The 24,896-nt window shown below is 41.8% G+C and overlaps 1 protein-coding gene across 2 annotated transcripts in view; it reads right to left on the minus strand.

Moving 5' to 3' along the window:
• MOCOS (molybdenum cofactor sulfurase) overlaps positions 1-24,896 on the minus strand; it is a 406,383-nt gene that overhangs the window by 67,961 nt on the left and 313,526 nt on the right. Inside the window, exons 7-8 of one of the 2 annotated variants that reach the window (XM_033930633.1) lie at positions 10,164-10,280; positions 7,472-7,930 (exon numbers count right to left, since the gene is read on the minus strand). In XM_033930633.1, the coding sequence (XP_033786524.1) occupies positions 7,472-7,930; positions 10,164-10,280 (576 nt within the window). The remainder of the gene's footprint in view (positions 1-7,471; positions 7,931-10,163; positions 10,281-24,896) is intronic. The other variant, XM_033930634.1, reaches the window with a different exon arrangement.

Raw genomic sequence — 24,896 nt, forward strand, 5'->3', positions numbered from 1 at the left:
TTCTCCTTAATGAGGTGCGAGATCTCCGCGGTGAACCATTGGGGTTTATTGTTTCTTTGTCATTTATTTACTGATTTTATGAAGCGGCTAGTTGCTTCATGTATGGTTGATTTCAGAGTTAACCACTTAGCTTCTACATCATCGGTCTCCGCTTGGTCCTGCAGCGTCTGATGGACGAAATCTCCCATGCGTGCGAAGTCTGTGCCCCGGAAATTGAGTACCTTTGTTTTCGTGTTTGATCTAGGGAAGCCTTTCCTAAGGTTGAACCATACTATATTGTGGTCGCTGGAGGCTAGCGTATCTCCTACTGAGACCTCTGAAACGCTTTCCCCGTTGGTGAGTACCAGGTCGAGGATCGCCTGGGCCCTAGTGGGCTCCGTTACCATTTGTTTGAGACGTGCTCCCTTTATGGAGGTTAAGAGCCTCCTGCTACCACTGGTTGTCGCTGAAAATGAGTTCCAGTCTGCATCAGGCATATTGAAGTCCCCTAGCAGTACAGCTTCTCCTCGTAGAGTGATATTCTTTATGTCTTCAATTAATTCTGCGTCCATGTCTTCCAGTTGTCTTGGGGGTCTGTAAACCACACCTAGATACAGGCATTTTTCTCTGCCTCTTGCCAGGTTTACCCAGAGGGACTCCCCTGTGTACTTGACATCTGTGATCCTGGTGGTTTTGATGTCCTCTTTAATGTATAGAGCTACCCCCCTCCTAACCTGCCCTCTCTGTCCTGACGAAGTAGATTGTAGCCCGGTATAGCCATATCCCACCCATGTGAGTCCGTGAACCATGTTTCAGATATTGCCACCACAGCTAGGTCGGCATTCCTTATTTCAGCCTCCAATTCTAGAATTTTGTTACCTAAACTGTGTGCATTGACATACATGGCCCTCCATATCTTGTGTTTGCTAGGTCCCTGTGAGTGGGTGTGACTCCCAAAGAACTGTTTGCAATGTGGGTACTTACCTTGGACATGGAAGCGGAGTTTCGACTCACCTCATCAGGATAATTCCTTTCTGCACTAATATGTGAATGGGTACCCTCCCCCGACTTACCTAGTTTAAAGCCCTGTGAAGCAGGCGGGCTAGTTGGTGTCCGAAGACGTTCTTACCCCTACTGGTCAGATGGAGTCCGTCTGGTCCCTGAAGTCCTTGTAGTGCTTCCCCATGGTTTAGGAATCCGAAGTTCATATCCCGGCACCATCCCTGTAGCCACTCGTTCGTCCTCAGGATACGTTCATCTCTGGCTCTTCCCTTGCCTCTAACTGGGAGGATCGATGAGAAAACCACCTGTGCTCCTGTCTGCTTCAGCCTCTCACCCAGTGCTCCAAAGTCTCTGGTGATGGTCTCCGGTGTGTTCCTGGCAGTGTCGTTGGTTCCTATGTGGACAAGAAGCATAGGAAAGTGGTCTCGGGGCATGAGTAGTCTATCCAGACTGGCGGTGACATCTCGTATCCTGGCTCCAGGCAGACAGCAGACCTCCCTAGATTGCATATCCGGTCTGCAAATTGGTCCCTCGGTGCCCCTCAGCATGGAATCCCCGATGACTATTACTCTGCGCTTCTTTGGGGGGAGCCGGTCAGTTGTCCCTTGAGATGGAGCTGGGTGTTGGACCTGCTCCTGTTCCTGTTCCTGTTTTGGACGTATTTCTAAACGACCTAGGCCTTCATAGTGCCGCTCAATGTCCAAAGCTAAACAGGATGTTTCAGGAGGTGTGTTGAGGGCGGGAGATGGGCGAGACGTGGGCTGGCTCAGACTTAAGTCATACAGCATCTATAACAGAAAGTTTAACAACAGAGCCTAGACGGAACTTGGACATTGTGACTTAGACCATTATGGTCTAAGTCCCAAAAACCCACCTAAACTCACCAGATAAGCACTGAAAACAGATAACACAGACCCCCACACACTACCCCAGTGATCACCAACCCCCCCACCCCCATAAAAATTTTATTCACAACTTTAAATTTCAGCCTCCAGACCATCATCACCTGGCCGCCTGGCATAGGAAAGCCTAGTCATCCAGCACAGAGGCAGCTTAAGTCGTCTTGGGGGTGGGTTAGGGACCCATAGAGAGGAGGACCCATGCCCATAAGCCCCTGCAATTACTGCATTGATACTGAAACATGTGCACTGCCCTATACACCCCCAAAACCCTTTTGTACTTGCATATAAAGTGGCTCCTGCAAGCCATAAGGGCTATTGGGGTGGTAGATAAGTGGGTCTAGGGGATTCTGGAGGTGGTTTGGGAGGCTCACTGTCACCTATAAGGGAGCTGTAGTGAGGAGAAGCCATGGCACCCTTTTTGTGATGTTCACAGCAGTGCCCTGTAAGGTACCCCACTATTTAGGTGTCATGTCTGGGTGTGCAGTCCATCACTTTACAGACCCCTCCCACATCCAACAGGGCTTCTTCTAGGCGTTTTGGACTTGGACGGAAGGTTGGATGGAAATGTGGTATAAAGATGGAAGATTTAGTGGCTTGGACGATCAGATCGGCAGGACATATAATTAGATGATTTTCGAAAGTAAAAAAAAGTTGGACATATCTTTCGAAAATGTGTCTTAGGCTCTTTTTAACTTTGGACAACTTGCGAGATGGACGTAAAGAGACTTAGACGTCCCTTTCGATTATGCCCCTCTATGCATATTAACATTATTTTGTCGAAATAAAGGTTAACAATGAGGCATTTTTCTATGATCTGGATATATTACTTGGCATTTGGAATCAAACTAATTATCGTTCTTACATTTTCAAAGGCTATGCATCTTTAAAGTTGTAATTTCCACACTGTACAGGATCAACAAATTCCTTTTTTAGGTTGATAAATGCACTTTTTTGGTTATACTTCATTACATCTAGTTTTTACAAGGCTTGGCATTTTCAAAGTTATTTCCAAATTGTTTGGAAAATTATATTTAAAATGCAGGTGATTTGTCACTGGCTTGGAGCTCAATTTTCTTTTGGATGCTGAACATTGACCAATAACTGGTGACTTCTTATGCAGAAAACGTCAAGTGTTTGACATTTATTAAATGACTCACCAGCACAATGCTGGATGCAGTCAGATGCTGGGTCACTGTACACACTTGTACACTTATTTCTTGCATGTTTTTTTTAATGAAGTCAGTGCTAAGGTGACCCCGTTATTAACTTGGATTAAAAAAAAGCAATTAAAATATTATTGCTACACCTAAATGTCGTATTTCTAATGCAAATGCATGTGTAATGCTAATATATGCAGAACTAGAACATACAAGCGAGAGTGATGGAAAACTGGAATGCTCTTCCGGAGGCTGTCGTAGGGGAAAACACCCTCCAGGGATTCAAGACAAAGTTAGACAAGTTCCTGCAGAACTAGAACGTACGCAGGTAGGGCTGGTCTCGGTTAGAGCGCTGGTGTTTGACCTGGGGGCCACCGCGGAAGCGGACTGCAGGGCACGATGGACCACTGGCCTGACCCAGTAGCGGCAATTCTTATGTTCTTATGTTTGTAATGTAAATCATCCTCTTCTCGGTTATGACAGAGTAATCAAGTTTCCCCTAGATGCCAAAGAACCATCAGTTTTTGGGGTACCCTTTTACAAAACTGTAGCATGAGTTTTAGTGAAGTTGTTGGACTAAGGGTACTTAAACACAATAATTCCAGTCAGACGTCATGCACTTTTTCTGTAGTCCCAGGTGTGCAGTCAGTTCATGGGAACTTCTTACCATTCAAAAAAGAGTTCACCAGGGTATATCCTAGCATACAGCACAATGGTGCCTAGGCAGGACTAACCCACAAACATCATTGTGCTCACCTTGGAACTGGACATATGTGTAAATTATTTTTGGTTTGTTTTTTAAATAAATTTTAAAGCTTACTGAGTAACACCCAAAGTGCCAAGTGCAAAACAAACATTGAAAATTCAAAAACATTAAATAATGCAAAATCACTTTAAAGAAAAAGTCCTCATTGTGGTCAAAATGGAAGTCAGTGCTAATCATTGAACACTGAAGTACCGACCATTGGCCACTGGAACTTAACTTGGTAAAAACCACTAACGGCCACCTGATAAAGGAGGTCTGTATAAGGCAGGGGTAGACAATTCCGGTCCTTGAGAGCCGGAGCCAGGTCAGGTTTTCAGGATATCCACAATGAATATGTATGAGATGGATTTGCATGCACTGCCTCCTTGAGATACAAATCTATCTCATGCATATTTATTGTGGATATCCTGAAAACCTGACCTGGCTCCAGCTCTCGAGGACCAGAATTGCCTACCCCTGGTATAAGGGAGTGCCTCAGCTGATCGCCCTACAGAGCCAGTTTCATTTCCTACGTCAGGGGCAAACTCAGAGGCACCTTCTGCTGTGTCGTGAGATAAATGCTGCTCCTCTTCAGCATTTAACTCACGACACAGTGGGAGGTGCCCCTGAGTTTGCCCCTGACGAAGAAAATGAAACGGGGCTCTGCAGGGCGATCAGCTGAGGCACTCCCTTATAAGGACCTCCTTTACCGGGTGGACGTTGATGGTTTTTACCAAGATAAGTTCCAGTAGCCAATGGTCGATACTTGAATGTTTAATGATTATCACTGACTTCCATTTTGACCACAATGAGGACTTTTTCTTGAAAGTGATTTTACATTATTTAATGTTTTTGAATTTTCAATGTTTGTTTTGCACAGTTCCCATGAACTGACTGCACACCTGGGACTACAGAAAAAGTGCATGACTTCTGATTGAAATTATTGTGTTTAAGTATCCTTAGTTCCAACAACTTCACTGAGAATCGAGAGCAGGTCTTTTTTCATTCAGCAAACAATTATTGACCCCTCTCTATTAGAGGAGGCAATCCATATTTTTGGATTAACATTTTTGCCGCATGATTTTTTGTGCTAGCGCTAAAAGCCATGCTATGGTTTTGTAAAAGAGGGGAGGGGGTATATTTCAAGAGCGTACTAATTACTTATCTTTCCGATTTTTAAGCCTCTGTGGATGTTTTATAAGTTTCAATAGCCTTTTATTGGGTCAGTCATCTTGACACAGGGAAGGGGAGAAATCAAGATGGCAGCTTGATGAGATGCCGCACATGCACTCTGAATCCTTCTTACTTTCTGTTCTCGTTGGTCTTGTTTAAAGGGAAGGACAAGGAATCAGTCAGGGGAATGCCCTTGTTACCCACTGGTCTTCCATCTCTCTGAAAAAAAATTCCTGCCAGAGCACTTGGTGGCTGCACCTCCCATTGTTTAAAAAAAAAGTCTATTTCCAGTTTTGAACATTAAAAAAAAAAAAAGATAATTGAACTGCTTTGAAAAATATCAGAAGTGGATTTGAAAAAGAAAAAAAATTTGCAGGTTGTTTTTTTGTAAATTTCTTATTTACAAATGAAAATCTGACAGCTTTCCCAGCAGATTTGGGGAAATTGCAATTGCACTGAGCCCACACCAGGACTGAAATCTATTAGGTTTGAATTTAAATTGTATTATGTATTTCTTTCCTTCAGGATCATTAGAGCTACCAGAATTTGGCAAAACCAATTAAACAATTTTTGAACTATAGCACACATTAGAATCAATTACCGCATATACTCAAATATAAACTGGGATTTTTGAGCCCAAAAATGGGGGTCCAGGTTTATATTCAGACCAACGCCCCCTCCCAGAATTTTTTAGGCTGCCGCCGCCACCAGGCTCTGCCCACCTCCTCCTCCTTCCTGCCCTATCATACCTCTGCCAATCCCTGGTGGAGGTGCAGTGGGTCCTCTGCTGATCCCTGACGGAGGTGCAGCGGGCAGGAGAAAGCTTTCCGAACTCCTGCCCCACTGCTAACCGGCTGCGTTGATCCAGTTTCTTCAGCTGAGCTGCACAAGCAGCAGCACGATTTGGCGCTGCTTCTCAGCACTGAGTGATTTCCTTACTGGCTTCTGCAAATTCTCGTGAGAATTCTCGTGAGCCAGTAAGGAAGCTGCTCAGCGCCGAGAAGCAGTGCCAAATTGCGCTGCTGCTCATGCCGCTTAGCTGAAGAAACTGGATCTATGCAGCTGGTTAGCAGCGGGCCAGGAGTTCGGAAAGCTTGCTCCTACCCGCTGCACCTCCACCAGGGATTGGCAGAGGTATGAAGATAGGGTGGGGGGGGGGAGACAGAGGGCAGAGCCTGGGAGGGAGAGTGCAGAGTTTGACAGGGGAAGGAAGGAAGGATGCTGGGTGCAGTGCCTGACAGGGGAGGGATGGAGGGAAGGGGGCTGGGTGCAAAGCTTGGCAGGGAGGGGCTGGGTACAGAGCCTGACAAGGCAGGAAACTTGAATATTAAGCCGCCCGACTTATATTAGAGTCAACCATATTTCCTCCTTTTTTGGAGGGAAAAAGGGGGTCTTGACATATTTGGATTGACTTATATCCGAGTATATATGGTAAAGTATACAAGTATATTTTTACAATTACAGTACAGAAGCAAGAGGTACTCAAATGTTTCAAATCACCAGGAACCTCCTTGGTGCGGAAAAAGGATAGTTTCCAGTAGTAAGCATGTGCTAACGCTATCATCATTTGTTATCTGCTGCAGGACCCAATATCCACAAATTCTATATATGGCACTTTGAGTTATGTGTGAAAATTTGGGTGCATGTCCAATTTGCACTTCAACTTAATTGAATAATGGGACATGAGCACTGATAATTAACTTCTTCACAACCAATTATTAGCTTTAATTAGTTTTATTTTAGATTTGTGTATATAAATTTAGTCATGGAATCTGCACCTAAGATTTTTGCATGGCGCCAAAAAGGAGGCATGGAAATGGGGGGGGGGGGGGGGGGGGTCATGAGAGGATCAGGGGCGTTCCTCAAAGTTATGCGTGTAATTATAGAATAAAGTCCAGCCATGCCTAACTGTAGCTGTGAGTTTTTGCATTACTTCTCTTGGTGCAAATGGACATGCCTAAAGTTAGGTGTGGGTCCCAGGGCTATGTGCTATTCTATAAACCATGCCTAACTTTAAGCAGTTTTTAGAATACTGCTCAGCACCATTTTGTTTCCATATATAGAATTCAGTCCTTTAAGTGGCCGGTATCATATAGTAATGGCATTAGTACATGACTCCTAAAATAAATTCGAACAATGTTGCTTGCAGCTGAAATTACTACCTGTTGGACAGTCTTTGAAGAATGTTTAAAATAATCCATGCCATACAGAAAGCTTTCTGCTATATCCATCTCATATTTTTAAATATGACTTTCATGTTCAATTTAAGAATATAGGCTCCCTTTTATTAAGCTATGGTAGCGCTGCTGCAGCAGGAAATGCTCCAACGCTCATTCAATTTCTATGAGTGTCAGAGCATTTACTGTGCCGGCCCGCGCTAAAATACTTGATAAAAAGGGGGGGGCACAGTTTTTCTCATCAGGTCACCTATTATGTATTAGAACAAATAAATAATGGTGCTGGCACATGACACACCTACCTTTTTTAAAAAGAGGTTTAATTAGTCAGATTACCTCAAATGCAGAGCAAGATTTGATGGGATAAAGGTAGATAGTGATGAGGGTGACTGGCTTCTCATTGCTTGTTTTTACACTGGTAGGCACATCATGTCCATTTGTTTCTAGTTTGGGCAGGTGCATGTTGTGGGCTTCTTGCATCATGGATAGAGTTTTAGAAAGGCCATTTTTTGAGGTGATAGCTTCCTGCAACAATTTATTAGTGTCAGCGTTAGCCTTGTTTGCTTGGTCATTGCCTGCCAGCAATCTCGCCGATTCTGAAACAGCTTTTCCTTGGGATGGCTGAGAAGCTACATCCTTATCCGGCTGTACTGTTTTCTTCAGAAAGCAGTCCACGATGAACTTCAGAAAGGCCTGTGAATCTTCAAAAGTGGACATATAGCCAAACGAAATTCTGATGGAGCCTGTAGGACGTCCATCAATCAGATCTACATCATCTCCACAGACATGGCCAGCCTAGTAAAAGATAACAAACAGCCCCCCCACACACACAAAATCCTGTTACAAATAGTGTATCATATTTTCTTCACATCATACATATATTTCTGAAATGCTTATTATTATTTTGCCATTCTCCAATAGACCAAAAGTAGTCCACTTGCCCACTATCTTCCAAATCATAAAAATGTCTGCACCCAAATTTAGGCTTAGCACACTATTTATAGATTGAGGTCAGTTGCATGCACAACTTATTTTAACAATTGAATGTTACTTGGAGTTAACGGCCAGTTATTGGCTTTAATCCATGTTCATTGGCACCAGTTGGGACCAATAAACAGATGATCACGCGACTGCCCTTAGTTGCGCTTCTAGAAGCTGTGTGTGTTTATTCTATCATGCACAACTTTTAGGGGGGTCTAGTCAAGGGAGAGACATGGGCAGGTCATGGGCATACCTAAGAGTTAGGTGTGCAGGTAATAGAATACTAAGAGTGAAGGCCCTGATTCTATAAATGGCACCTAACTCCTAGGTGCCGTTGAGAGCAATTGTCAATCATCTGGTAGGCGCCTTTTATAGAACTGTGCTAGTGGCACCTAAGCGGTCTTAGGCACTGGTAGGCACTGAAACCTTAGGTGCACTTCCATGTAGGCCAGTGTTAGGCACCTACTAATGCCTAAGTGAAACCAGACACATAATCTGCCCCAAACCCGCCACTAACCACGCCCACTCAAAGTGGCAGGTGCCTATTGAGTTAGGCACTTATCAGCTAATTAAGTGCTTCTTTTACAAAGCCATGGTGGGAGTTTCTAATGTGGGCTGGCAAGGAAAATGCGCTGACACTAATAGGAATTCTATGAGCGTTGGAGCATTTACCTCACTGGCTCATGGTAGAAACCTCTACCACAGCTTTGTAAAAGCTAGAGTAATGTTTTAAAAAATATTTTAAATTACAAGATGAGTCTTGGTTATCTTGTAATTAATGAGGATTTTATGTGTTTATAATTAGGGCTGCACATCGATGTCACACTGTTTTTGTACAATTTAAAATTTTAATCGCATAAAGCGTCCACCCCTCACATTTCCTTCTATACTCATACAGTGGCAAATATAGACAGCAGAAGTAAATTCTCAGAACTGACATAATTTATTTACATTTTAGTAATTAAAACTTGTCGGTTCTGAGAATTTACTTCTGCTGTCTATATTTGCCACACAATGCAAGACTTGAGGGTCAGTTGCTGTGCCCATTCATACTCTGATTCTTCCCTCTCTCTTTAAAGAATGACATGGGGATGGTTTCCTGTGCTTAATCGTGGGGATGGGAACAAATTCTGTTCCAGACTGGGTGCGCATAAAAATCACATTTTCTTTCTGCTTGTTCATTCTTTCAGCTGTTAATGCAGACCTGGGGCTGTGGCTTTGAACAGCAACACTACTGGTAATTGGTCTGCAATACAGATTAATTAAGCAGGTATATTCATTCGCAGATAACATATACTATAATTTTTTCCTAGTGAAAAGTTTGGCTAGTGAAAGTAAAGGGAGGCATTAAAATATTTAAAAAGCTTATGTTTTGGGGTGAATTTAGTGGCCATGAAATGTGCCAGATTGACAGACTTGGAATGCAAAGTCTTCTGTTCATCCATGGAACTCGTACAGCATGGGAGGGAATGTGAATTTCCTTGGGCTCCTCTGTCACTATGCTCAACCGTATTTGATAGGACCCACTTCTAATATTTAGCAGTCAATTAGATTTTATGACCATTTTATAAGGTTGGCCTCCCTGCTGAGACTGCTAGCAAGGATGCTAATTCATTGTGGTAGGAAAAAAAAACCTTTCAAGGGGTAGCCATGTTGATCTGGTGTAACACAATTGGCAGAGGCAGGGGCATATTATAGGCTAACCAATCTTTCAAGAAATGAGCTTTTGTGAACCAGAGTCTACTTCATAATATACACCTTAAAACTCAGGCCTCAATTAATTGGTTAGTCTATATTAGGGGTGCCCAAATGGTCGATCGTGATCGACCAGTAGATTGCAAAGTAGATCTTTCTTTCTCTTTCCCCCTGCCCCCTCTTTATTTCTGCTTTTCTTTCTCTCTCCCCCTGCCTGCCTGTCTTTCTTTCTTTCTCTCTCTCTCTCCCTTCCCCCCCCCCCCCCAAAGCCATTTCTCTACTTCCCTGATGGGGGATCTAGGAGGAAATTACACATCAACATTTTAACATCAAATTTGTATTTGGTGCTGACCTGAAAGAACTTTTTCATATCTTCTGCACTTGCTCCCAGATGTTTCTGGCAGGCCCCATTGTTACAGAAACAGCCTGTGCGGAATTGAATGTGGTAGAGGCTGGCCAGCTTGTCAACCTGACAAATTAAGGAAGAAAACAAATTAGTTAGTAGCAACTCTCTGTCCTAGACTTGAAGCACAGTCGGTGAAAGGGTTCATAATGCATACAGCATAAATATCTTTTCATTATAGACACCCTGTGACTGCAGGGTGCATGTTATGATTTATTTACTTCCATGATATTAGCTTATTTCATTTCCCCTTCTTTCCTTTTGTAAATGTATATTTGATTGAAGTACCCCCTGTAACCATCAGTCAGTTTTTAGCTTAAGGAGCTACGCGAATAGGGGAATGTAGAGGGAAAGAAACTAACTTAATTATTTCTAGGTACCTTTCACTGGGGGCTACCCATGGGCAGTCCTAAGAAAAAGGGAAGGGGCCAACTAAAAGACCATGGGGTATTACATTTATGGTGAAGGAACAGTCATCAAGCCATATATGTGAGATAAGAACCAAGGTAGTAGATACCTAAAAGTCGATGAGTGAGGCAAAAACAGCTTGGCTTATGAAGTGCTATGAGTACGTGAACTGCCATATTGTAATAAGAACACATGGGCCTTGATATTCAAGAGGAAAGAGTCAATAACTGCTGTCATCCAGATGTTTGCTCTAGCTTGAACTATCTATGAATTTTCACAGCATTATTACATTACATTACAGTGTTGTTTATCTTCCAATGTTATTAAGTCTTTACCCTCATTCTGTTATTAAGTCTATACCCTCAATCTGTATTCTCCAATGTCATGTACCCTCCTGGAGATGTCCAGTTCTCTTCTTATGTAATCCGCTTTGAACCGCAAGGTACAAGCGGAATAAAAATCACTAATGTAATGTAATGTAATACCACATAACCTTCCAGTTCTATACGGTTTAGAGCTAAAAGAAACTTAGACAGTCTCAGGAGGTACAGATTAGCAAATTATCCAGTTCTGATTTTATAAAAATTTATCAAATAGATGTGTTTTCAGAAGTTTCCTAAAATGTATGCAAGTCACAGCATTAACTAATACAGTAGCTGGCTAAAAAGAGAGTAGCTTATCAAAGTAGCTTTTATAGCAACAGTTCTTAACATAAGGAAAGGAGAAATATATCAGAGTACGTTGTGAATGTTTAGACGTAGCAAATACAAACTGTTCCACTAAATAATCTGTTGTAAGACCAAACAACACTTTGTAGCACAGTAGTCTAAATTACCCTGGCCTCAATCGGAAGCCAGTGCAGCCTATGATAGAAAGGAGTGACATGCTCCAATTTTTTCAAATTATAAATCAACTTTACAGCTGTATTCTGGATCAGTCGCAGTATGTGGAGATTACACTTAATGTCAGCATAGTAGATTATCTAATATAATAAAACGCTAGGCCGCGCATGCGCACTCCCATCTGCGTGCGCCGGTTTTCTGTGAGCTGTAGGGCACCGCAGATAGGAGTGCGCTTGCGTGCGAAGCTCTCTCTCTCCCTCCCCCGAGGTGGATGTCGGCCGCGGCGGCTGTCGGCAGCCCGAGGCGGATGTCGGCCGCGGTGGCTGCTGGCCGCCCGAAGCTCGCTCTCTCTCTTCCTCCCCCCCCCCCCGAGGCAGATGTCGACCGCGGCGGCCCGAGTTGGATGTCAGCTGCGGCGGCCCGAGTCGGATGTCGGCCGTGGTGGCTGCTGGCCGCGGCAGCCAAACCCGGAAAGCATTTTAGCATAAGTAGGGCATGGAGTTCAGGAGGAAGGTATGGGGGGGTAGGAAAATACTGTACAGGGAAGTGGGGTGGGAGGGAAATGCTGCAACACACGGAAATGGAGGGGCAGAAAAGGGGTTGATGGACAGGGGAAGAGGTGCTGATGAACAGGGAGGGGGGCAGAAAAATGAAGACAGGCCTACTGCTGGACAGGGGGAGCAGGAAGGAGGTGATGATGGACAGGGGGAGGTAAAACAAAGGGAGAAGGGCTTCTGCTGGATAAGGTGAGCAGTGATGGGGTGGTGGAGGACACAGGGGAGGTAAAAGGAAGGGAGAATGGACAGGGGGAGCAGGCAAGAGATGGTAGTGGACAGCCAAGGAAAAAAAAAAAAGACAGACAGAAATACAGAAAGCGGCTAAGGAGAGAGAAAAAAAATAAAGACAGACACACACACATATATTCTAGCACCCATTAATGTAACGGGCTATAATACTAGTAGTACAATAATTCAGAGAACTGAGGATCAAAGATTGCACCAGCAACTTAAAGGTGGGATAGTCAAAATTAGATCTTATAGTATGTAATTCCAACCTGAAATAACACACATGATGCATGAAATATTGTTATGTGCTTTGTTTTAGAACTTGATGTGTATTAAAATATTTCAGTATTGCATAAGGTGAAGTGGGGAAATATAAATAAAGTAGTGCAAAAAAACTCCACTTAAAGGTAGCTGAGAGTCTGCTCAAATGGAAGAAAAATCCTCAGGTTTTATTGGCAGAGTTCAAGCTCAAACCACCAGTCTGTTAAAATGCTTTAAACACTCACAGTGGTTTCAGTTGCAAAATATCTCAGTCCTCAATTATTTTAAACCTCAACAGCGAGATGTCACTCAATGGAAGTGTTTTAGCCAATGATGTGGAGGTGGTGGTTTGAGCTTGAGCTCTGCCAATAAAACCTGAGGATTTTTCTTCCATTTGAGCAGACTTTCAGCTACCTTTAAGTGGAGGTTTTTTTTGGGGTTTTTTTTTTTTGCTCTACTTTAAAGTATTTCAGTACATACTGAACAATTTCAATGTCCGGCATTCATAAAATATGGTAGGATACATATGTAAAAATCAAAACAATTCTAAGATCTCCTTTTACTATGGTGCACTAGTGTTTTTAGCACATGCACAAGATTGCCGTGCGCTAGCCAAAAAATGACCGCTTGCGACATTTTAGCGCGCGTGATTCTGCGTGCTTAGGTCCTAACGCACCTTTGTAAAAGGAGCCCTAAGTGGTTTACAACATACATACATAGAACAGATATAACATTCAAACATTCTTTTCTTTAAGACATGCAGTATTCAAAAACCTGAGCAATGTCTAAAATTTCTGCTTTAATTCATTAAAATGCCTGAGAAAACAGATGTGCTTTTATAATCAACTTCTATCTTATTGTACAAAGAGGAGTGGGTCAGATTGTTGGGATGGCACCCAAAGCTATGGAAAAACAAATCCTTCTTCACTTACTACATCATGCAACTTATGCTTATGCATAAGCACATCATGCTTATGTGGCCAATTTAATCTCACTCTTTTGAAATGCTTTTTTAAAAAAATTTTAATACATGGCAAGATAAACGGAATAAATATGAGTCACTTCTCCAAAGGGGAACAATCATGTCTCATTTAAATGGTACATATATTAAGAGCTGCATGGCAAAGGGGCTAATGGGGAAGCCTGTAACAATGCAGGCTGACTTCTGGGAGCCAGGGATTTGTTGATCCATAAAAGCAGAGAAGCGTGAACAGTGTTAACAGTTGGTTCGTGGTTCTATATACTCAGATCATCAGGGCTGATGCTTCCCAGGGTTCAATAAAGCTGCCATGAGCTGGCCTTTTACAAAGCATAAGATTACAATTGTACTAAATAAAAACATTTAATCTTTACAGGTTTTTCATCGATTGTAAAATTGGATGAAGATAGCAACTAGCACACCTAAATGAAGACCAATGGAACGTATGTAAAATATGTTCAATGCAGCACGATGGAAATTGCTATATACATGAAATATTTAAACCTAGTTAAAAAAAAGGCCAAATGGTTTGTAGAAAACAAATCACTTTAAAATAACACTTTAATTAAGTGCTGGTTTATTAAAGTACATCAAGCACTTAGGACCGGATTCAGTAAATGGCATTTAAAGTTAGGCCCTGTTAATATCCATACTAAACACCAGTTCGCAACCTTTATAAAAGAGTGGCTTCACACATTCAACTTTAGACACAAGGACTTACACTTGCTGAAATCTTTGGTTAAGTTTTTGTACTGAATTCATGGCAGAAATCCAAGTATTTGGTACTTAATTGGCACTAATTACGAGTTACAAAAACATCTGTCCTATGCCATATTCTATAACATGGGTGTTTAAATTTCATAGTGCACAACTGGGGTGTCAGGAACATGCCCCCAAAAATCTCAGGAACGACATACAAAACTCCTAAAACTAATGAATTATGCCCTATTGGAAACCATAGGAGGGACCTACCTAGACACTACCAGGTCTACTCACTGCACTCATACAAAGACCCGTTCATTCACTTAACACACAAACAACAATAAAAAAAAAGAAAAAAAAGTGGAGAAAAAGCTTCAGTTCACACAAACAACAAGAAAAAAGAAAAAAAGTGGAGAAAAAGCCTCCATTTTTTTTTCTTTTTTTCTTGTTGTTTCTGTGTTAAGTGAATGAGCGGGTCTTTGTATGAGTGCAGTGGGTAGACCTGGTAGTGTCTAGGTAGGTCCCTCCTATGGTTTCCAATAGGGCATAATTCATTAGTTTTAGGTGTCAGGAACATGCCCAGCAGTTACATGTACAGATTATAGGATAGTAGGGGTTTTTCACCTAACTGCCAACTGGCGTGAGCACTTACCCTAGCCATTGGCATTGCTTACATCTAAGATTAGACATGAAACTGCGAACATATGCTAGCATTCTATAATGGCTGTTATAGATTTCATATCAATAAAGCTTACTTTACAAGAGCAAAGACTTTGAGAAAAAGACTTTTCTTATAGTTGCTGTGGAGATTTTAGGTTTTTTTTCTTGTTTGTGTTCACCCATAGTGCTACTACTCACATGCAGTGCTATACATGTGGAGGGGCATGCTTGATAGTGCATCAAAGTCCAACTTTGGACGTCCTGAGAAGTGCGTCTAAAATCTGAATTCTGAAAACATCCATATTCGAAAACGCTAGATGCCCAAAATATTTCTTCTAAAATCGCTTAGACGTCTTGGCTGTCAGAACATGCAGCCTTAGTTCTGCTAACATTTTTAGGCATTTGTGACCAAGTTCAAAATGTCCAAATCCAGACCATTTGGATGTGGGAGGGGCCAGCATTATAATGAAGTAGCTACATAGACATAGCAACAGAGCAGTGGAGCACTGCTGTGAACTATACATAAATAGTGCCAGAAATATATCTCACCATAACCCCCTTATAATATATAGTGAACCCTCTAAAACTCCTCCAAACCTATCATACCCACCTGTCTACCACCCCAATAGCCCTTATGGCTGCTGGTGGCACCTACATGGCAGTATAGTAGAATTTTGGTGAACTCATACTTTCCACCATAAATGTAGTGGTTAGAGTGGCTTATGGGCCTGGGTCGTCATCTCTGTGTATCACTAACCCACCCACCAGGCTACTTAAGACACCTGTGTGATGCTATACTAGATTTCCCATACAAGGTGGCACTGTTCTTGCGACATATATGTACTGTTTTATTCAGACCTTTAGAGTTTGGAAGGGGGCCAGTGACCACTGGGGGAGTATGTGGGGTTATTACTTCATCCCTCCAGTGGTCATCTGATCAGTTTGGGTAACTTTTTAGCATTTAGATGCATTTAAAACAGGTCTAGCTCTGAACATCTAAGTTCCATCCTGGACATCTTGGAAAAAGTTTGATTATAATTGCAAGATGTCCAAGTCTTAGCCCACCCAAAATTGGTCTATAACACGCCTCCAACATGCCTCCCTTGAATTTTGGAAGCGCAGCGGCTAGGATGCCTCGCAAAATGTTCGGAAAGTCGGTTTCAAAAATTGGCACATTGACGTTGTTGGCAAGAAAAATGTACAAGTGCCAGTTTTTGGATGTCTTAGTGTTTTGAAAACATCCCCGATTGTGTCTAAGTATTTTGAGTGACTTGCCCAGGATCACAGGCTGCTGCAGTGGGAATCAAACCCAGTTCACCAGAATCAAGGCTTGCTCCACTTGCCATTAGGCTGCTCCCTTTTATGCATGCTACACCACAGGTCTGTTGAAGGTCCCCCAGTTCTTGAAGTTTTCTGCTAAGTCGATAAATAAAATAATTACTGTGCAATCACTCTAGTAAATTTAGGTAGCTGTTGGGAACAGGGCCAAACATCCCATTAGGCATGCTATTAATATTCCTGCCTCCAACCCCCAAGTCATCACATTTAATATAGTAAGTGGCTGTGCTCCTAAAAGCATTAGTGAAAAAAATGCACTTCTGTTTGGCTTTTTTTTATTTTGGTTAGTCTAAAGTAGAAATAAAACTTTCTAGAATAGTCAGGCAGACTCCAAGACTACGTGAGTGGTAATTCAACAACAGACATCTTAACCATTCATAATATATATGCTTTACTCTGCCAGCCTAACAAATTGCATAGTACACCAGTAATAAAAACATGAGGCCTAAAAAAAAGAATTATTTTAAAGCTAAAACATTTGCAATTTTGAAAAAAAAAACTACCCATATTCACTATGGATGACAAACACTGGAATAATAAAGTTAGTGCAGTGATCTAATGTTTATTCTATGTAATAAATATTTTGAAAAATACCTCTCTCTATAGTAAGGACCAATGACGTAGCAAGGGTAGGAGGCGCCTGGGGTGGTGGTGCCCCTCCACGCCTTCCTCACCATACCCTCCTCATACCCTCCCCCCCGCTGCCCCCCCATACTTGCGCAGTTTCTTCCCACCCCATACCTCTTTATATCTTCGCTAGAGTGAGCAGCTTCTCCAGCCTGTTCTGCGTGCTGGCTTTCACTCTGACATCACTTCCTGGTCCTGCAACCTGGAAGTGATTTCAGAGGGAGCCAGGCCGGTATGTGCAACAGATTAAAGTAGTTGCTCATGCTAGTGAAGATTTTAAAGTGGTAAGGGGTGGGGAAGGGAGGGTGTGAGCATGGCGTAGGGGCCCTCACCAAGATGGCACCTGGGGCAGCCCCCGTCCCCTGGATTAAATATTCATTATATTCTTGAAATGATAGTTATTTGCCTATACAAGTGATTCCCAAACCTGTGGAAACCCCAGACATTCAGGTTTTCAAGATTTCAGGAGTATCCATGAGATCGATTTGCATACATTGCCTCCTTGGTATGCAGCTGTTGTTTTAAAATCACTGTTCTATTCATACACACACTCATGTACATATACATACATATGTAGGTATGTTGCAGGACCTCCGCAAAGCTTTTTTCTACATGTGGATAGGGAAAATGAAAAACCATTCACAAAGACTGGAGAGTAGTAGTATGAGAGTGTGTGTATCATATACAGGTTAATATTCAGCTCCTAACTGGTTAAATAATGAGGACTGGTTCAAACCAGAATTTTCAGTGGTATTCCTCTGGATAGCGCTGAGGAAAAAACAGGCAGACCGCCTCAATGCTACACAGGTAGTCTTGAGGTAGTGTGGAGGCAATTTAGGTGAAAGTAGGAGTTTTCTGGGTACCAGCAATATTCAGCAGTAGTATCTGGCTAGGTACCCAATTAACTTTGGACAGAAAAAGTTTGCCCTAAGTTAACCAGGTAAGGATCAGATATAACAGGAAATAGGATAGCCAAAGCAGTCAATATTTACAAAAATGCTGACTGCTGCATTCTCAGTAATGACCCCTTATTGTTTGGAGACTCCTAAAGAGATAAAAAGGAGTCTTTTATCTCATTCCATATCCTCCTTTCAGAGAAGAATCTAGGTTGAAAATTATGGTTGGAAACGTTTCCTTCTTTTAGAGCTGTTAAGATATAAAAATATGTTAATGTTGTCATTTTCTTATAAGGTAGCTGAAACATGGAATAATTTATCTCTTGCTACAAGATGGCAGTGTTCTTATTGCACTTTTCGTAGCAGTTTGAAAAACTTAATTATTTCAAAGTTTTTATGACAATGCTGATTATTTAATCATTTTAACAATTTTCTTGAATGCTCTTATGTACCTTTGTAGTTCCTATAATTTTGTAAACTTCTATTGACTTTTATGAGGAGAAGGTGGTATAGAAAAACTAGATTAGGGCCATTGAAAAGTTCTCAGCCCAACCAACAAAGTTGGGGCACTCTCCGTTGAGGGCTATACAATTAATCCAGTGATTTTCCACTTTTATCATTCCGTTGATAAGATATGGCATGAAAAAAAGTGGAAAATCATTGGACTAAGTGTATAGCCCTAGATGGAGACTGCCCCAACTATGTTGGCTGGACTGGAAACTTTTCAGCAGCCCCTCATAGGTCAGACATCCACTGTTCCCTTTAAGCTGAGCAGGAGCTCTGGTGCTTGAATATTGTGTTTTCAATCACTAGGGACAGGTAGGTTCCTTAAGTCCTGTAGAACTCGCCTGTCCCTCACAATGGAAAATGTGATAGTGAAACAGCACCACCCACTGGCAGGACTGTAGGTGAAGGACTTACTCAGCTGAGAGGGAACAGTGCCTGTGATTGTTGCTTTGAGTACCTTACAGGCGGGTTCAATACCTTTGTAAAGTTGTTTGATATTATCAGTAAAGTTTGAGTTTTGGTATAGTCCTCCATGTTCTGTGTAGTTTATTTTTAAAAATTAGCTGGAGGAAATGTGCTTTGCAGAGTGAACAGAGATGTCCTCCCACCTCTACCCCTCAAGACCCTCAAAAATAAAACTTGTTCTGTCGCCCCACAAATCTATTTTTGCAGCATGGTGAAAGGCGATCCTTCTTCCAAGATTCCAACTTCAGCGGAACATGAACTAGGGTAGGTAATTGTGGTAGGAAGATTACTTGGCTTAGGAAGAAAGCAGAACCAGGGCAGTTAATCAGGGAATGGTTTCTTCTTTTATCAGGACAGAGTGGAAAGAGATTATGGTGCTCAATGAACTTTGCATTACAATTTTACTATATGACCCAGGGGATAGTTTAGCTTTAGCATTAACTGGAGGGTTATCACAAACTGTTTACCTCACAGGTTATGTGTTAATCCAAGAGCTGAAATCCAGTCAAGTTTTCAAGATTTCCACAATGAATATGTACAAAATTGATTTTTCCCCTAGGTGAGTTCTTTGAGCTTCACAGCAAAACTTGCTCACTGTCCCTTCTTCCCACACAATTTTTTAAAAAAGTTTTTTTTATGAATATATGTTTAACGTTTCAGGCCCCACCTTCTGGAACAGCCTCCCCTCTGTGTTACATATGTTTAACGTGACCATTTATTTTTTTTTCCTCATGACGGGACAGGAAACACCCCCCCCCAAATACTCCCCCTCCCCGCGGAACCTGTTAAATATAGTGCAAAATATAGACAGCAGATATAAATTCTCAAAACTGATGCATTTTGATCACTAAATTGAAAATAAAATCATTTTTCCTACCTTTGTTGTCTGGTGATTTCATGAGTCTCTGGTTGCACTTCCTTCTGGCTGTGCACCCTTTCTTTCTTTCTGTCTGTCTGTCTTTCTCTCTCTTTCTCCCTTTCTTTCTCTCTCTCTCCCTGCCCCTTTCTTTCTCCCTGCTCCCCTTTCTTTCTTTCTTTCTTTCTCCCCCCCTGAAGCCGCTACCTATTTCTCCAAGCCACCGCCGCACTAACAGATCATCTTTGTGCAGTGACTACATAAGCCTTTCCCCCTGATATCGATTGGCTGGCCTGGAACTTCCTCTCCAACGTCAGAATTGACATCGGGGGGAAGGCTTGTGCAGTCGCTGCACGAAGATGATCTGTTAGTACGGCGGTGGCTTGGAGAAATAGGTGGCGGCGGCCCATTTTTAGCTCACCTGTCCTGCTCCTTCTGAAAACGGGATATTTCGGCATCCCGAAGCTCTGGATGGGGATAACGGGACAGGCAAGCTAAAAATAGGACGGTCCTGTTCAAAAATAGACGTATGGTCACATTACGTATGCTGCCATCAAATCAGGAATTTAAGGCTCTTTTGTTTAAACAGACATTTGTCTCCTTGTTGAATTTTATCCTTTCTTTGGCTCTCATCTGTTTCTCCTAGGTCCTTGAAGACCCATATTAGACTACTGAGCTTGTAAGATTGGCTGTAATTTTTCTTTCCAGCTTCTCCTATGTGGGGAGTTGTTCTCCTTTTTCAATTCTTACTGTCCTATTGAATTTGTAGCTCTTTTCCTCATTTATTTCTCCTGTTATTAATAGCTTTATTGTTCACCACTAGGCTAGTATGTTCCCTGTGGTGGTATATCAAATAAAGGTGAACTTGAATGTACAGCTTCCATTGAATGCAAATAGATCTCATGTACATTCTGGGCTCAAAACAAAGAGCCAATGATAACATACTTGTAATTATAACTATGTATTTGTAACTATGACCTAACTGTATTAATAGATGTACTGATCTACCTATACTAGCAACCCTATTGAATGTCTGTGTCAAACTGTCCATTGTAACTTCCTGGGTAACTAACCCAATCTCTTGTAATGTAATCTGACCTTGAACTGAATAGGTAAAGGCGGAATAGAAAACCTGATTAACATAATAAAACATATTCAATGTAGAAAATCTGACTGGGTTGTGGCCTTTAAAGATCATGGCTGCCCAACCCTGCATTATAGCAAGATAAGAACAGTTCACCTGTGTTTAACATGTACTAATACTTGCATTAATATTTTTGAAAGAATAGACCTCTAGTACAAACTTGCAGCAGAGTTAATGCTATCAAAACAGTGGCAGGATTCAAGAACACTTGGGACAGACATAAAGGAGGTAATTTTACAAATCATACAGGAAAGAGGAGTTCAAAGCACAAGAAACCAAGCCAAATGAAAAAAAGCATAGTGGGCTTCTATAAATGCGTTAGCATCTAAAGTTCATTAAAGAACCTGACATGGGCCATGTTTTGGCAAAGTGCCTGTGTCTGGAGTAGTCAATGTAAGTCCTTTCCTCCTTCAAAGATCGGTAAGTGTTGCCAACACAGTTAAAACAACTTGGCAATCTGTATAGCTAAAAAAACTGCCAAGACTCTGCTCAGTAGGATAGATGAATGGTCTGTTAGACATTCTTGGCAGTTTTTTAGTTTTTTTAAATAGCTGAACAGATCAGCCAAGTTGTTTTAACTGTTTGTGTTGGAAACAACTTACCGATCTTTGAAAGAACAAAGGACTTACAATGCTAATTTTCTAAAGTTATTTTTGTGTGTATGTGGACATATTTACACATGTAAATAACCTTGTCATAAAACAGTGACCAGTGTACAAGTAGGCTCCATGACTTGATGGCGTGTACAGGGATGGAGTTTGGGTGAAATTCGCAATTACGTGTGTAGGTTATAATACACACTTAAGAATTATAGACACTGACATTTACATAGAAACATAGAAAATGACGGCAGAAAAGGGCCATAGCCTATCAAGTCTGCCCACTCTAATGACCCACCCCCCTAACTCTACTCTCTTAGAGATCCCACATGGGTATCCCATTTACTCTTAAAATCCGGCACGCTGCTGGCCTCGATCACCTGCACTGGAAGCTCATTCCAATGATCAACCACTCTTTCGGTGAAGAAATACTTCCTGGTGTCGACATGAAATTTCCTGCCCCTGATTTTCAGCAGATGCCCTCTTGTGGCCGAGGGTCCTTTAAGAAAGAAAATATCATCTTCTACCTCGATACGACCGGTGATATATTTAAACATCTCAATCATGTCTCCCCTCTCCCTACGTTCTTCGAGAGAGTATAGTTGCAATTTATTCAGCCTCTCCTCATACGAGAGATCCTTGAGCCCCGAGACCATCCTGGTGGCCATTCATTGAACTGACTCGACTCTCAGTACATCTTTATGGTAATGTGGCCTCCAGTATTGTACGCAGTATTCCAGATGAGATCTTACCATGGTTCTGTACAATGGCATTATGACCTCGAGCTTCCAGCTGACGAAACTTCTACATTTGTCTAGCCTTGGATGAAGCCTTCTCCACTTGATTGGCAGTTTTCATGTCTTCACTAATGATCACTCCTAAATCACGTTCTGCTGCAGTCCTAGCCAAGGTTTCACCATTCAAGGTGTAAGTTCTGCATGGATTTTTGCTGCCAAGGTGCATCACCTTACATTTTTTAGCATTGAAGCTTAGCTGCCAGGTCAATGACCAATGTTCCAACAATAGCAGGTCCTGCATCATACTGTCAGACAAATTGCTTTTACTTACTATGTTACATAGTTTGGCGTCATTGGTGAATTGTGTCATTTTACCTTGAAGCCCCTGAGTCAGGTCTCCTACGAATATGTTGAAAAGGATCGGGCCCAAGACTGAACCCTTCGGCACCCCGCTGGTCATCTCTGACGTTTTAGAGAGGGTACCGTTAACCATCACCCTCTGAAGTCTACCACTTAGCCAATTATTGACCCATGCAGTTAGTGTTTCTCCTAATCCCATCGATTTCATCTTGCTCAATAACCTGCGGTGCGGGACGCTATCGAAAGCTTTACTGAAGTCCAAGTACATGACGTCCAGGGACTCTCCTAAATCCAGCTTTCTCATTACCCAGTCAAAGAAGCTGATTAGATTGGATTGGCAGGATCTACCCTTGGTAAATCCATGTTGGTGGGGATCCCGTAGATTCTCCTCGTTCAGGATCGTATCTAATTTACGTTTAATTAGTGTTTCCATGAGTTTACTCACTATCGATGTGAGGCTCACCAGTCTGTAATTCGTAGCCTCTGCCCTGCAACCCTTTTTGTGCAGTGGAATGACGTTAGCTATTTTCCAGTCCAAGGGGACTCTTGCCGTACTCAGGGAAAGATTGAAGAGCACGGATAATGGGCATTTGTAAAATTCTGTGCCTGCAAGGTAGGCATGTTTTCTGCCACTGCTTCTATTTTATAACGGCAAGTATGGAACTTATTTGTGTTTATAAAATAATCACCTAGGTAGGAGTCTTCTGGCTGATAGTCAGCACTATTTGGATGGCTAGAAATGGCTCCTGGCCAACCAAATAGCATAGAGCTGGCTAGTCATTGATATTCAGCGGGAGACGGCAATCTCCCACTGAACATTTTGTTCCCTGGCTTGGCCAATGACCAAATATTATAAACCAAATAATTCCCACTTAACCTAACAAGTTAATGAAAGTTCAATTCTAGTAACAGGAATTGGCCTCAGTAGTGGAGCCTACGCGTAGTCGAAATCAATGACTGGGGTATTCAGCGTAGTTGTCCTTGCTCCTTAGTCTCCAATCATTGGCCTCAATCCTGTTAGATTACTTTATTCAAAAAGATTAAATCTACTATAAATTTCTTATTTTAATACTCTCGTTTTTTCTTTTTCCAATTTTATACCTTATTATCATTAAAATATTCTATATAGAATATTTTAATGATAATAAGGTATATTATATAGAATATTTTAATGATAATAAGGTATAAAATTGGAAAAAGAAAAAACGAGAGTATTAAAATAAGAAATTTATAGTAGATTTAATCTTTTTGAATAAAGTAATCTAACAGGATTGAGGCCAATGATTGGAGACTAAGGAGCAAGGACAACTACGCTGAATACCCCAGTCATTGATTTCGACTACGCGTAGGCTCCACTACTGAGGCCAATTCCTGTTACTAGAATTGAACTTTCATTAACTTGTTAGGTTAAGTGGGAATTATTTGGTTTATAATATTTGGTTAAGTTTTTCCACTGGGGAATTTTTGTATTTAGTGTGTTGGCCAATGACCAGCCATATTGTGTGACATAGCCTGTCACTGCCAGTATTCAGAGGCTGGCCGGCTATGGATAGTGTCTAGATAGGTCTATCTTTGGCTACTAGGCCTTAGTCAGCCAGCTGCTGAATATCGACTAAGAGATCTCACATGCTTGTCCCAAGCTAACTTAAATTCAGATAGTCTTTGTCTCCACCACCTCTACCAGGAGACTATTCCACACATTTTACCATCTTTTCTATAAACAAGTATTCCTTGCACTATACAGAAGGAAATGTGAGGGGGCACTTTATGCGATTAATCATGTGATTAAAAACTTTTAATCGATGTTCAGCCCTAGTGTACATACATGTGCCAGTAAGATGGCATTCCCAGGGATATAGTTTAGCAGCAGCAGACAGATCTGTGATACAACAATGCACTGAATAAGTTACTGTAAGTGAGCACATACAAACATATTTACATCTACAGTGGAGCTTCAGCATTTGTGTGCTACAGGCAATGGCATCGTAGGGGGGGGGGAACGACCCAGGCGCTATCTTTGCAGGGTGTGCCAGTGCCTCTCCTCACCCATGTACCTCTTTATATCTTCGCATCTTCCACTTGCTGCTTGCACTGGCCTCTTATCATGGGTCTGTTTTAGAAGGGCAACAGAAAAGGTTCTGGTACCCCTTGTATGTATTAACTATGGTTTATTAAGATTTGACTGTTTTTATTAGAATTGTTATTAGAATTATTATGATGGAGATGGTGATTGCTTAGAGGGGCATAATCGAAAGGGGCGTCTAAGTCCGTTTACGTCCATCTCGCAAGTCGTCCAAAGTAAAAAACAGCTTAAGACACATTTTCGAAAAATACGTCCAACTTTTTTTTCATTTAAAAAATCGTCTAATTATATGTCCTGTAGATCTAATCGTCCAAGCTGCTAAATCGTCCATCTTTATACCACATTTTCGTCCAACTTTCCGTCCAAGTCCAAAACGCCTAGAACAAACCCTGTTGGATGTGGGAGGGGTCTGCAAAGTGATGGACTGCACACC

This window comes from Geotrypetes seraphini, chromosome 2 (genome assembly GCF_902459505.1).
Source record: "Geotrypetes seraphini chromosome 2, aGeoSer1.1, whole genome shotgun sequence".
Taxonomy (NCBI): domain Eukaryota; kingdom Metazoa; phylum Chordata; class Amphibia; order Gymnophiona; family Dermophiidae; genus Geotrypetes; species Geotrypetes seraphini.